We start from the raw sequence: 13,199 nt of genomic DNA, 5'->3' as shown, positions 1-13,199 counted from the left end.
GTTCCATGTATTTATCCTCTAGTGGCCCAAAAGCAACCCTAAGGAGAATCATTGAGGTCACATGGGTCATTGACCCTCTCAGGCCCTGTCCACACGGCAACGGATTCAGGTGAATCCGATACAATTGTTTATCGTTTAGGCCTGGCGTCCACACGGCACCGGCGTTTTGGGTGCCCCAAAACGCAATCTTTTGAGAACGGGTTCCAGAGTGGAAAGATCTGGCAACGGCGCCGTTGCGAAGTCGTCTGGATGAGTAGAATGGATTTGTTTACGATGACGTCACAACCACATGACTGTGAGTGCTTCACGACGGGTAGAAGTGTAATGAGCTCGATGTGAGTTGTCAACAAATCCTATAACTTGGTTCATGAAACGCGCTTACAAAATATTTTCACTGTGAATATTTATTGTGTAATGGTGCAAAGTGAGAGAGAGAGAGAGAGAGAGAGAGAGAGAATAGCCCTTAGGGCAGAGTCAATCCCACCAGCAAAAATAGGGAAAAAGGGAGCGATCTCACCTCTTAAGATGTTGGTTTAAGTCCTACAATACATTCCTCAAAAAGGGCGTAGAACAACAAATTAATCCATCAACGTGTAGCATTCAATTTATTCCGGACCATTAAAGACGCCGCCTTCCGTGTAGAATCATACATCATCCTCGCCGCCATATTGGATGGGTCAAAGCGGAGAATAAAGATGCCTCATTCATGTGCTTCGTTTAACTGTACCAACAGGTTTACCGTCCAAACAAGATCACATGGGATTACCTTTCACAGGTGAGACTGGAAAAATACTTTTCATTGTATTTGGTCATTATAATGTAATTTTACGAACAGATTTTCCTGACTTTGTGGCTAATATGAAGTCTCGCGCATAATAGTTTATGCGCATGCGTCCTTACTTCTTCTATTGTTCTGGTGTCTCCGAAGGGACCGTCTTACAGCGCCCCTAGAGGTGTGGCATGTGTATTGCATCGTTTTCAGCAAGCGTTGCATTGCCATATGGACCTGATATTTTACTGATCGTTGCCCATGTGGACGCGATATTTTTTTAAATAACATCTCGTTGCCGTTGTCGTGTGGATGTAGCCTCAGGCTACGTTTACATTAGACCGTATCTGTCTCGTTTTCTTCGCGGATGCACTGTCCGTTTACATTAAACCACCTGGAAACGCCAGGAAACGGGAATCCGCCAGCGTCCACGTATTCAATCCAGATCGTGTCTGATCCGGTGCTGTGTAAACATTCAGAATACGCGGATACGCTGTGCTGAGCTCTAGCTGGCGTCTCATTGGACAATGTCACTGTGACATCCACATTCCTGATTCGCTGGCGTTGGTCATGTGACGCGACTGCTGAAAAACGGCGCGGACTTCCGCCTTGTATCACCTTTCATTAAAGAGTATAAAAGTATGAAAATACTGCAAATACTGATGCAAATACTGCCCATTGTGTAGTTATGATTGTCTTTAGGCTTGCCATCCTTCCACTTGCAAGTGGTAAGTGATGTGCGCTGGGATCACACACACAGCGGCTCAGTCCCGAATCACAGCTTGTTCACTTCACTTGCGTGCTCTGTGAGCTGCGCAGGGCCGGAGTGCACACCCTCCAGAGGGCACTCGCTGTTCAGGGCGGAGTGATTTGGAGCGCAGGATGCCTGCGGAGCCGAGCGTATCCATGTATTGGCATTGCTGTGTGCACGCAAATCGTGTATTGGTGTTGCTGTGTGCACACTAATCGTTTTTAAAAACGTTAATCTGATGATCCGCTGATACGGTCTAATGTAAACATAGGCTCAGTCATCCTGTAGGTGTGAGGGTCACTGGAGGCCAGGTGTGAACGGTGTTAGCAGCCTAGAGGGTCGTTAGGGTGATCTATGGGTCGTTGGCTCTCTCTGCCATCATGTGAGTCATTGAAGCCAGCTGAGTCTTGGTGTGGATGTGTATTCAGTTTTCTGGGAAGTGTGCCAAGGACTGCATTGTAGGTGGCTGATAAAGTGGTGTCTCAGATCACCTCCTCTGTTCAGCGATGGTTGTTCCAGGTTGTCGAAGATGGCTTCTTTTACTCCTCTTTCAAACCACCAATCTCCTCTGGCTAAAATGTGTACATTGTAGTCCATTTCTGGACTATCTGAGGCTACATCCACACGACAACGGCAACGAGATGTTATTTAAAAAAATATCGCGTCCAAATGGGCAACGATCAGTAAAATATCAGGTCCATATGGCAACGCAACGCTTGCTGAAAACGATGCAATACACATGCCACACCTCTGGGGCGCTGTAAGACGGTCCCTTCGGAGACACCAGAACAATAGAAGAAGTAAGGACGCATGCGCATAAACTGTTATGTGCAAGACTTCATATTAGCCACAAAGTCAGGAAAATCTGTTCGTAAAATTACATTATAATGACCAAATACAATGAAAAGTATTTTTCCAGTCTCACCTGTGAAAGGAAATCCCATGTGATCTCGTTTGAACGGCAAACCTGTTGGTACAGTTAAACGCAGCACATGAATGAGGCATCTTTATTCTCCGCTTTGACCTATCCAATATGGCGGCGAGGATGACGTATGATTCTACGCAGAAGGCAGCGTCTTTAATGGTCCGGAATAAATTGAATGCTACACGTTGATGGATTAATTTGTTCTTCTACGCCCTTTTTGAGGAATGTATTGTAGGACTTAAACCAACATCAGAAGAGTTTAGATCACTCCTTTTTTTCCCTATTTTTGCTGGCGGGATTGACTCTGCCCTAAGGGCTATTTTTTCTCTCTCTCTCTCACTTTGCACCATTACACAATAAATATTCACAGTGAAAATATTTTGTAAGCGCGTTTCATGAACCAAGTTATAGGATTTGTTGACAACTCGCATCGAGTTCGTTACACTTCTACCCGGCGTGAAGCACTGACAGTCATGTGGTTGTGACGTCATCGTAAACAAATCCGTTCTACTCATCCAGACGACTTCGCAACGGCAACGTTGTCAGATCTTTCCACTCTGGAACCCGTTCTCAAAAGATTGCGTTTTAGGGCACCCAAAACGCCGGTGCCGTGTGGATGCCAGGCCTAAATGATAAACAATTGTATCGGATTCACCTGAATCCGTTGCCGTGTGGACAGGGCCTGAGAAACTCAGGAGGATCTTCTACAAACACAACATCCCTGTATACTTCAGAGCCAGTAACACTCTGAGGCAGAAACTGGTTCACCCTAAGGACAGAATACCCAGACACAAACAGGACAACGTAGTGTATGCAACCCAATGCAGTGAGGAATGCACACTGGGGAAACGAAACAACTGCTTCACAAGCGCATGGCTCAACACAGGTCAGCACTCTGCAGTATATCTTCAACTCAATAACAAAGGAAACTTGTTTCAGGACTGCAGTGTACACATTTTAGCCAGAAAAGACCGGTGGTCTTATAATTATAATTGCAGTAATAATGCTACTCGTGACAAAAAGAAATGGTTCTTCAGAATTCCCAAAATAATTAAAAATGGTGACAAAACAGATGAAAAACTGTCCAGAGAACGCCATGGATTGTGGTTCAAAAACATACATCGTAAGGACTTAACTGAGGAAAAAGCTAATTACACCCACGTGTGTGGTGACCACTTTATATCTGGTAAGAGTTCATTGCGGTGACACGGTGGTGTAGTGGTTAGCACTGTCGCCTCACAGCAAGAAGCTCCAGGTTCAAGCCCCATGGCTGGCAAGGGCCTTTCTGTGTGGAGTTTGCATGTTCTCCCAGTGTCCGCGTGGGTTTCCTCCGGGTGCTCCGGTTTCCCCCACAGTCCAAAGACATGCAGGTTAGGTTAACTGGTGACTCTAAATTGACTGTAGGTGTGAATGTGAGTGTGAATGGTTGTCTGTGTCTATGTGTCAGCCCTGTGATGACCTGGCGACTTGTCCAGGGTGTACCCCGCCTTTCGCCCGTAGTCAGCTGGGATAGGCTCCAGCTTGCCTGCGACCCTGTAGAAGGATAAAGCGGCTAGAGATAATGAGATGAGAAGAGTTCATTGCTAATTAAAGTTATGTTTTCTGCTGATTAAATTGAGCTTTAACGCGAGCACTCTGCTTCTCACCTTGCAGGAGCACTGGCAAACCTACGCAATAAAACAAATCCAGATTAGGCACCAACACTCAAATTAGGAGACGATAAGATCAAGACGAAAACTCATCTCGCAGTATCAAGAAGCAACAGGATAAATGAAAGATTTGCCGAGAAAGACAGATTAGAAGCAGCACAAACCTTAGCTTTGTTCAAGGAGAACAGGAACCCGGTAACTTTGTTTTACTTATGCGCTTTTTGTTTTATAGACGTACCAGAGTCAAATGAAATTGTGCTGAAACCCTCCCAGCAGAGACGCACACTGAAAGTGGTTGCCAAACGGAACTCACTGGGTTACAAATATCTCAAATAGACCAGTGCAATAGTGATATGACTTGTGAATTGGTGGAACTTCAGAAAAAAATAATGGAAACTGATTTAACTTGATAAGATTGCCAAAGTATGCTGTGCCTTGCATACATGTCAACCTATACGGATTGTCCGGAAATTATACGGATTTTAGCTCATTTCAAGGGCGTACGGGCGTATAAACAAAGTCTTACGGATTTTCAGTATTTTCTGACCTAAATTTATTTTGTGTATTTTACTTGAACATCGTCAGCTTTTATTTATAGACAAAGAACAGCGTGTATGCAGGGGCAGATAACCCAGACTATGTGAAACCGGATGTTCATTCCTCAAGCCTCGTGCAGTATCGCGACTGCGAGACTTCGCTCGTTCCGGTCATGCGCAGATGCGGACAGGAGAGATTTCCAAACCTGAGAAAAACTATGGAGGCATTGCTGTGTTTACCTCGCAGCAATGCTGACTGTGAGAGGGTATTCTCACAGGTCAGGAAAATCCACACTGACTGCAGAAAAAACCTGGGCACAGACACCCTTACTGCACTACTGCAATGCAAACTGAACACAGACTTCTGTTGTGACATCACCCCCACAGAAAGGCAGTTACAGCTGGCAAAGAAGGCTGCCAGTGATTATAATCAAGATCATATGTAAACATGACTGACTGTGGACAAAAATGGTGAAGTTTGAGTGCTTTCTCTGGCTATATGAAAAGTTGACTGTGGACAAAAATGGTCTCTGTGAAAAGTATCCCATTGAAATGGGAGCAGCCTACACTTTGACTGACAGTGCACAGACAGTGGAGTTTGAGTGTTTTCCCTGAGTCTGTAAAAAGTATTTTCCTTTGGATTGGGAGCAGCCTACACTATGAACAATAGGATAGCAGTAAATATGTATTGTACAAATGTACATCAAAATAAAAGTTTGGTGCGATTCGAAGGCTATAAGGATTTTATGTTGATTTTATGGATTTCTTCCTCTGATACTACAGGTGGACGCCCAAAGAGGTTGACATGTATGGCCTTGTGTAATTTATCTCCATCGATTGTTCTTTTTGATGAGAGTGATTTTACTTTGTCGATGAAAAGGAAATACAACCCCGATTCCAAAAAAGTTGGGACAAAGTACAAATTGTAAATAAAAACGGAATGCAATAATTTACAAATCTCAAAAACTGATATTGTATTCACAATAGAACATAGACAACATATCAAATGTCGAAAGTGAGACATTTTGAAATTTCATGCCAAATATTGGCTTATTTGAAATTTCATGACAGCAACACATTTCAAAAAAGTTGGGACAGGGGCAATAAGAGGCTGGAAAAGTTAAAGGTACAAAAAAGAAACAGCTGGAGGACCAAATTGCAACTCATTAGGTCAATTGGCAATAGGTCATTAACATGACTGGGTATAAAAAGAGCATCTTGGAGTGGCAGCGGCTCTCAGAAGTAAAGATGGAAAGAGGATCACCAATCCCCCTAATTCTGTACCAACAAATAGTGGAGTTCGACAGTGTAAAATTGCAAAGAGTTTGAACATATCATCATCTGCAGTGCATAATATCATCAAAAGATTCAGAGAATCTGGAAGAATCTCAGTGCGTAAGGGTCAAGGCCAGAAAACCATACTGGGTGCCTGTGATCTTCGGGCCCTTAGACGGCACTGCATCACATACAGGCATGCTTCTGTATTGGAAATCACAAAATGGGCTCAGGAATATTTCCAGAGAACATTATTTGTGAACACAATTCACCGTGCCATCCGCCGTTGCCAGCTAAAACTCTATAGTTCAAAGAAGAAGCCGTATCTAAACATGATCCAGAAGCGCAGACGTCTTCTCTGGGCCAAGGCTCATTTAAAATGGACTGTGGCAAAGTGGAAAACTGTTCTGTGGTCAGACGAATCAAAATTTGAAGTTCTTTATGGAAATCAGGGACTCAGTTCAGAAGCCTGCATCTCTGATGGTATGGGGTTGCATTAGTGCGTGTGGCATGGGCAGTTTACACATCTGGAAAGACACCATCAATACTGGAAGGTATATCCAGGTTCTAGAGCAACATATGCTCCCATCCAGACGACGTCTCTTTCAGGGAAGACCTTGCATTTTCCAACATGATAATGTCGTGGCTCAGATGGCTAAGGCACCATACCATAACTCCGGGGACCCGGGTTCGATTCCGACCCAAGGTCATGTCCCGATCCCTCCCCGTCTCTCTCTCCCGCTCATTTCCTCTCTCTACACTGTCCTATCTATTAAAAAAAAAAAAAAAAACGCCGACGCATGCAAGTCGGTAACGTGTCTGAGGCTTTTACCTCTTCCTGTCGATTGGGTCAAAACCATCCGCTGATATAGAGCGCTCGCGTTATATATAAAACACATTTTTTTTTGTCTTTTAAAAACACATATATGTCGAGTATGTTCTTTAAAACACTGTTCCGCCCTCACCTGGTGGACACATCAGCGCCGTGGTTCGTGACGCTGCAGTTCCAACATTCCCCCTCCCCTTCCGGGTGTTGGACGCTTCCTCGTTGTCATAGTTACAAGTAAAGCGACGAACATGGCTCGGCTGGTGAAGTTGTACGATCAGATAGAGCGCGTTAAAGAGCAGTATTTTATCAGAAACAGGTAAACTCAGAAATACTTTTAATGTTAAATCTGTGAGTTTTTATTCAAATGTGGTATTTTTGGACTGTATATTACATAGATATTTATATGGCGTAAAGATCAGAATCAGAACCAGAACCATGTTTATTAACACAGAGAATTTGGTTCCTCCATGTGGGGGTCTGTCTAGTGATACAGAAAAGGGAGAATAACAAAAAGAGAGAGGGAAAAAAGAATATTTGTATATGTCATCGAAGAAAAAAATGTATACAGGTCCTTCTCAAAAAAATTAGCATATTGTGATAAAGTTCATTATTTTCTGTAATGTACTCATAAACATTAGACTTTAATATATTTTAGATTCATTACACACAACTGAAGTAGTTCAAGCCTTTTATTGTTTTAATATTGATGATTTTGGCAAAAAAGTAAAGGAAAACCAAAAATCCCTATCTCAAAAAATTAGCATATTTCATCTGACCAATAAAAAAATTGTTTTTAATACAAAAAAGTCAACCTTCAAATAATTATGTTCAGTTATGCACTCAATACTTGGTCGGGAATCCTTTGGCAGAAATGACTGCTTCAATGCGACGTGGCATGGAAGCGATCAGCCTGTGGCACTGCTGAGGTGTTATGGAGGCCCAGGATGCTTCGATAGCGGCCTTAAGCTCATCCACAGTGTTGGGTCTGGTGTCTCTCAACTTCCTCTTCACAATACCCCACAGATTCTCTATGGGGTTGAGGTCAGGAGAGTTGGCAGGCCAATTGAGCACAGTAATACCATGGTCAGTAAACCAGTGGTTTTGGCACTGTGAGCAGGTGCCAGGTCGTGCTGAAAAATGAAATCTTCATCTCCATAAAGCTTTTCAGCAGATGGAAGCATGAAGTGCTCCAAAATCTCCTGATAGCTAGCTGCATTGACCCTGCCTTTGATAAAACACAGTGGACTAACACCAGCAGATGACATGGCACCCCAAATCATCACAGACTGTGGAAACTTCACACTGGGCTTCAAACACCTTGGATTCTGTGGCTCTCCACTCTTCCTCCAGACTCTAGAACCGTGATTTCCAAATTAAATGCAAAATGTACTTTCATCTGAAAAGAGGACTTTGGACCACTGAGCAACAGTCCATTTCTTTCTCTCCTTAGCCCAGATAAGACACTTCTGACATTGTCTCTGGCTCAGGAGTAGCTTGATATTAGGAATGCAAAAGTTGTATCCCCTTTCTTGAAGATGTCTGTTCGTGATGGGTCTTGATACACTGACACCAGCCTCAGTCCACTCCTTGTGAAGCTCTCCCAAGTTCTTGAATCAACTTTTCTTGACAATCCTCTCAAGACTGCGGCTATCCCTGTTGCTTGTGCACCTTTTCCAGCCACCCTTTTCAGCAATGACCTTTTGTGGCTTACCCTCCTTGTGGAGGGCATCAGTGATCATCTTCTGGACAACAGTCAAGTCAGCAGTCTTCCCCATGATTGTGGTTGTGTGTACTGAACTAGCTCGAGAGATACACTGTGTTCATACTGTTTTACTCAAACTCGAAATGAAATATTCTAATATTTTGAGATGGGTTTTTTTATGGTTTTGTACTGTATGCCATACTGATTAAAATTAAAATAGAAAAATGCTTGAAACATTTTAGTTTATGTGTAATGAGTCTATAATATATAACATTTTCACTTTCTTAAATAACTGATGGAAAATATTGAACTTTATCACAATATGCTAATTTTTTGAGAAGGACCTGTATATGCATCTGTAATGTACAGTATGGGCAATATAGACATTATACAATATATATGCAATCTACAATAACTATTATAACTATTACATACAATACCTATATTATTACACAATATGTCTAAAATATCTGTATTATACTAATATATGCTATGAACAATTTAAACAGGACACAATATTCAGACAATATGCAGCATATTTACAGACAAGACACAATATACAGTGCCGTGCAAAAGTTTTCATCCCCCTTGGTGTTTCTCCTGTTTTGTTGCATTACAGGCTGGAATTAAAATGGATTTTGGGGGGGTTAGCACCATTTGATTTACTCAACATGCCTACCACTTTAAAGGCGCACATTGCTTTTTGTTTTTTATTGTCAAGTCAAGTTTATTTATATAGCGGTTTTAACAATAAACATTGTCGCAAAGCAGCTTTACAGAATTTGAATGACTTAAAATATGAGCTAATTTTATTCCTAATCTGTCCCCGGGGGTGGCACGGTGGTGTAGTGGTTAGCGCTGTCGCCTCACAGCAAGAAGGTCCGGGTTCGAGCCCCGTGGCTGGCGAGGGCCTTTCTGTGCGGAGTTTGCATGTTCTCCCCGTGTCCGTGTGGGTTTCCTCCGGGTGCTCCGGTTTCCCCCACAGTCCAAAGACATGCAGGTTAGGTTAACTGATGACTCTAAATTGACCGTAGGTGTGAATGTGAGTGTGAATGGTTGTCTGTGTCTATGTGTCAGCCCTGTGATGACCTGGCGACTTGTCCAGGGTGTACCCCGCCTTTCGCCCGTAGTCAGCTGGGATAGGCTCCAGCTTGCCTGCGACCCTGTAGAACAGGATAAAGGGGCTAGAGATAATGAGATGAGATGAGATCTATCCCCAATGAGCATACCTGTGGCGACGGTGGCAAGGAAAAACTCCCTCAGATGACATGAGGAAGAAACCTCGAGAGGAACCAGACTCAAAAGGGAACCCATCCCCATCCGGGCAACAACAGACAACATGACTATAACATTAACGGTCCTAACATAAAGCCAGCTTTGTTGATGCTATAAACCCCCACCAACGGAAACCCGAGCACAAAACCGTTCATGACAACCGTAGTCCCAAAGTCAGCAAGTCAACTGCAGTCCTAAAGTCAGCAAGTCAACTGCAGTCTCCAGCCACAAAAGCACCACTGCAAGAGTCTAGAGCGTCCTCCAGGTGCAACCCCCAACTGTCCACATGGGGCCACCCTCCACAGGAGCGATGCAATGAGACCAGGCAGGTCCGAGCAGCAGAAGAGGTCAGCATCTCAATCACAGGACCGACATGCAACTCAGAGGGACAGATTTTTTTTTTGGAGGGGGGGAGAAGAGAGAGAAAACACAGGTTGTTAGGTATGCCCAATGTCACCTGAATAAGTAGGAACAGTATACATATTGCACTGAGTACAAGCAGGGACTCCGGCAACTAACTATGACAGCATAACTAAAAGGGGAGAGCCAGAAGGTAACACAGGCATGAGGGAGCCCCGGGATGTAAAGCAGCCAGCCACTACACCGTCAACAAACTCGAGTGAGCAAGCGAGTGGGGACTGACAGCATCCATACATCCCAGTTTACCAAAACACTCTATGTCTGAGGACCCTCCAGATCTACACCTTTACCTCATAAACACCATGAACAAAAGGCTTGACGAAACAGATACAGTGGTGCTTGAAAGTTTGTGAACCCTTTAGAATTTTCTATATTTCTGCATAAATATGACCTAAAACATCATCAGATTTTCACACAAGTCCTAAAAGTAGATAAAGAGAACCCACTTAAACAAATGAGACAAAAATATTATACTCGGTCATTTATTTATTGAGGAAAACTATCCAATATTACATATCTGTGAGTGGCAAAAGTATGTGAACCTTTGCTTTCAGTATCTGGTGTGACCCCCTTGTGGAGCAATAACTGCAACAAAACATTTCTGGTAACTGTTGATCAGTCCTGCACACCGGCTTGGAGGAATTTTAGCCCATTCCTCCATACAGAACAACTTCAACTCTGGGATGTTGGTGGGTTTCCTCACATGAACTGCTCGCTTCAGGTCCTTCCACAACATTTCGATTGGATTAAGGTCAGGACTTTGAGTTGGCCATTCCAAAACATTAACTTTATTCTTCTTTAACCATTCTTTGGGAGAACAACTTGTGTGCTTAGTGTCATTGTCTTGCTGCATGACCCACCTTCTCTTGAGATTCAGTTCATGGACAGATGTCCTGGCATTTTCCTTTAGAATTTGCTGGTGTAATTCAGAATTCATTGTTCCATCAATTATGGCAAACCATCCTGACCCAGATGCAGCAAAACAGGCCCAAACCATGATCCTACCACCACTATGTTTCACAGCTGGGATAAGGTTCTTATGCTGGATTGCAGTGTTTTCCTTTATCCAAACATAACACTTCTCATTTAAACCAAAAATTTCTATTTTGGTCTCATCCATCCACAAAACGTTTTTCCAGTAGCCTTCTGGCTTGTCCACGTTATCTTTAGCAAACTGCAGACAAGCAGCAATGTTCTTTTTGGAGAGCAGTGGCTTTCTCCTTGCAACCCTGCCATGCACACCATTGTTGTTCAGTGTTCTCCTGATGGTGGACTCATGAACATTAACATTAGCCAGTGTGAGAGAGGCCTTCAGTTGCTTGGAAGTTACCCTGGGGTCCTTTGTGACCTTGCTGACTATTACACGCCTTGCTCTTGGAGTGAGCTTTGTTGGTCGACCACTCCTGGGGAGGGTAACAATGGTCTTGAATTTCCTCCATTTGTACACAATCTGTCTGACTGTGGATTGGTGGAGTCCAAACTCTTTAGAGATGGTTTTGTAACCTTTTCCAGCCTGATGAGCATCAACAACACTTTTTCTGAGGTCCTCAGAAATCTCCTTTGTTCGTGTCATGATACACTTTCACAAACATGTGTTGTGAAGATCAGACTTTGATAGATCCCTGTTCTTTAAATAAAACAGGGTGCCCACTCACACCTGATTGTCATCCCATTGATTGAAAACACCTGACTCTAATTTCACCTTCAAATTAACTGCTAACCCTAGAGGTTCACATACTTTTGCCACTCACAGATATGTGATATTGGATCACTTTCCTCAAGAAATAAATGACCAAGTATAATATTTTTGTCTCATTTGTTTAACTGGGTTTTCTTTATCTACTTTTAGGACTTGTGTGAAAATCTGATGTTGTTTTAGGTCATATTTATGCAGAAATATAGAAAATTCTAAAGGGTTCACAAACTTTCAAGCACCACTGTATGTTTTCAGCCTAGACTTAAACACTGAGACTGTGTCTGATTCCTGAACACTACTTGGAAGGCTGTTCCATAACTGTGGGGCTTTGTAAGAAAAGGCTCTGCCCCCTGATGTAGCCTTCACTATACGAGGTACCAGCAGATAGCCTGCACCTTTTGATCTAAGTAGGCATGGCAGGTCATAGAGGAGCAGAAGTTCACTCAGGTGCTGTGGTGCAAGACCATTCAGTGCTTTAAAGGTCAATAGTAGTTTTTTATAATCAATACGAAATTTGATTGGGAGCCAATGCAGTGTGGATAAGACGGGTGATGTGGTCATATTTTCTAGTTCTAGTAAGGACTCTTGCTGCTGTATTTTGAACTAACTGGAGCTTGTTTATGCACTTATTGGAATATCCAGATAGTAAGGCATTACAATAATCCAACCTGGAGGTAACGAAAGCATGAACTATTTTTTCCGCATTATGTAGTAACATGAAATTTCTTATCTTAGCAATATTTCTGAGCTCAAGGAAAGCTATCCGGGTGATGTTATCAGTGTGAGTTTCGAATGAAAGACTGGGGTCAATAATCACTCCAAGGTCTTTTACTGCTGCATGTGAAGAAACAGAAAGGCCATCCGGAGTTACTGTGTAATCAGAAAACTTACTTCTAGCTGCATGTGGTCCTAGTACAAGTACTTCAGTCTTGTCAGAGTTAAGCAGAAGGAAATTAATAAGCATCCAGTGTCTAATGTCCTTTACACATTCCTCAATTCTATTAAGCTGGTGTCTCTCATCAGGTTTTGCAGAAACATACAACTGTGTGTCATCATCATAACAGTGGAAACTAATACAATGTTTACGAATAATATCACCCAGAAGTAACATATATAAAGAAAAAAGCAGTGGACCCAAGACCGAACCTTGTGGAACACCAAACTTTACCTCAGTATGTCTAGAAATATCACCATTTATATCAACATACTGATAGCGATCAGTTAAATAAGAGCTGAGCCAGGAGAGGGCCGTTCCCTTAACTCCCACAACATTTTCTAGTCTATCCAGAAGAATGGAATGATCAATGGTATCAAATGCTGCACTACGGTCAAGCAACACAAGCAGCGAGACACAGCCCTGATCAGACGCCAA

The 13,199-nt window shown here is 42.9% G+C and overlaps 1 protein-coding gene across 1 annotated transcript in view; it reads left to right on the top strand.

Annotated features, from left to right (window-relative positions):
• Positions 1-6,982: 6,982 nt before the first annotated feature.
• Positions 6,983-13,199, top strand: part of spata17 (spermatogenesis associated 17) — a 90,782-nt gene continuing 84,565 nt past the window's right edge. Inside the window, exon 1 of the mRNA XM_060932895.1 lies at positions 6,983-7,050. Within this exon, the coding sequence (XP_060788878.1) occupies positions 6,983-7,050 (68 nt within the window). The remainder of the gene's footprint in view (positions 7,051-13,199) is intronic.

Source organism: Neoarius graeffei, chromosome 11 (genome assembly GCF_027579695.1).
Source record: "Neoarius graeffei isolate fNeoGra1 chromosome 11, fNeoGra1.pri, whole genome shotgun sequence".
NCBI classification, from domain to species: Eukaryota; Metazoa; Chordata; class Actinopteri; order Siluriformes; family Ariidae; genus Neoarius; species Neoarius graeffei.
Note: the sequence above shows the minus strand (reverse complement) of the source record. Positions and strands in the feature narration are given on the sequence as shown.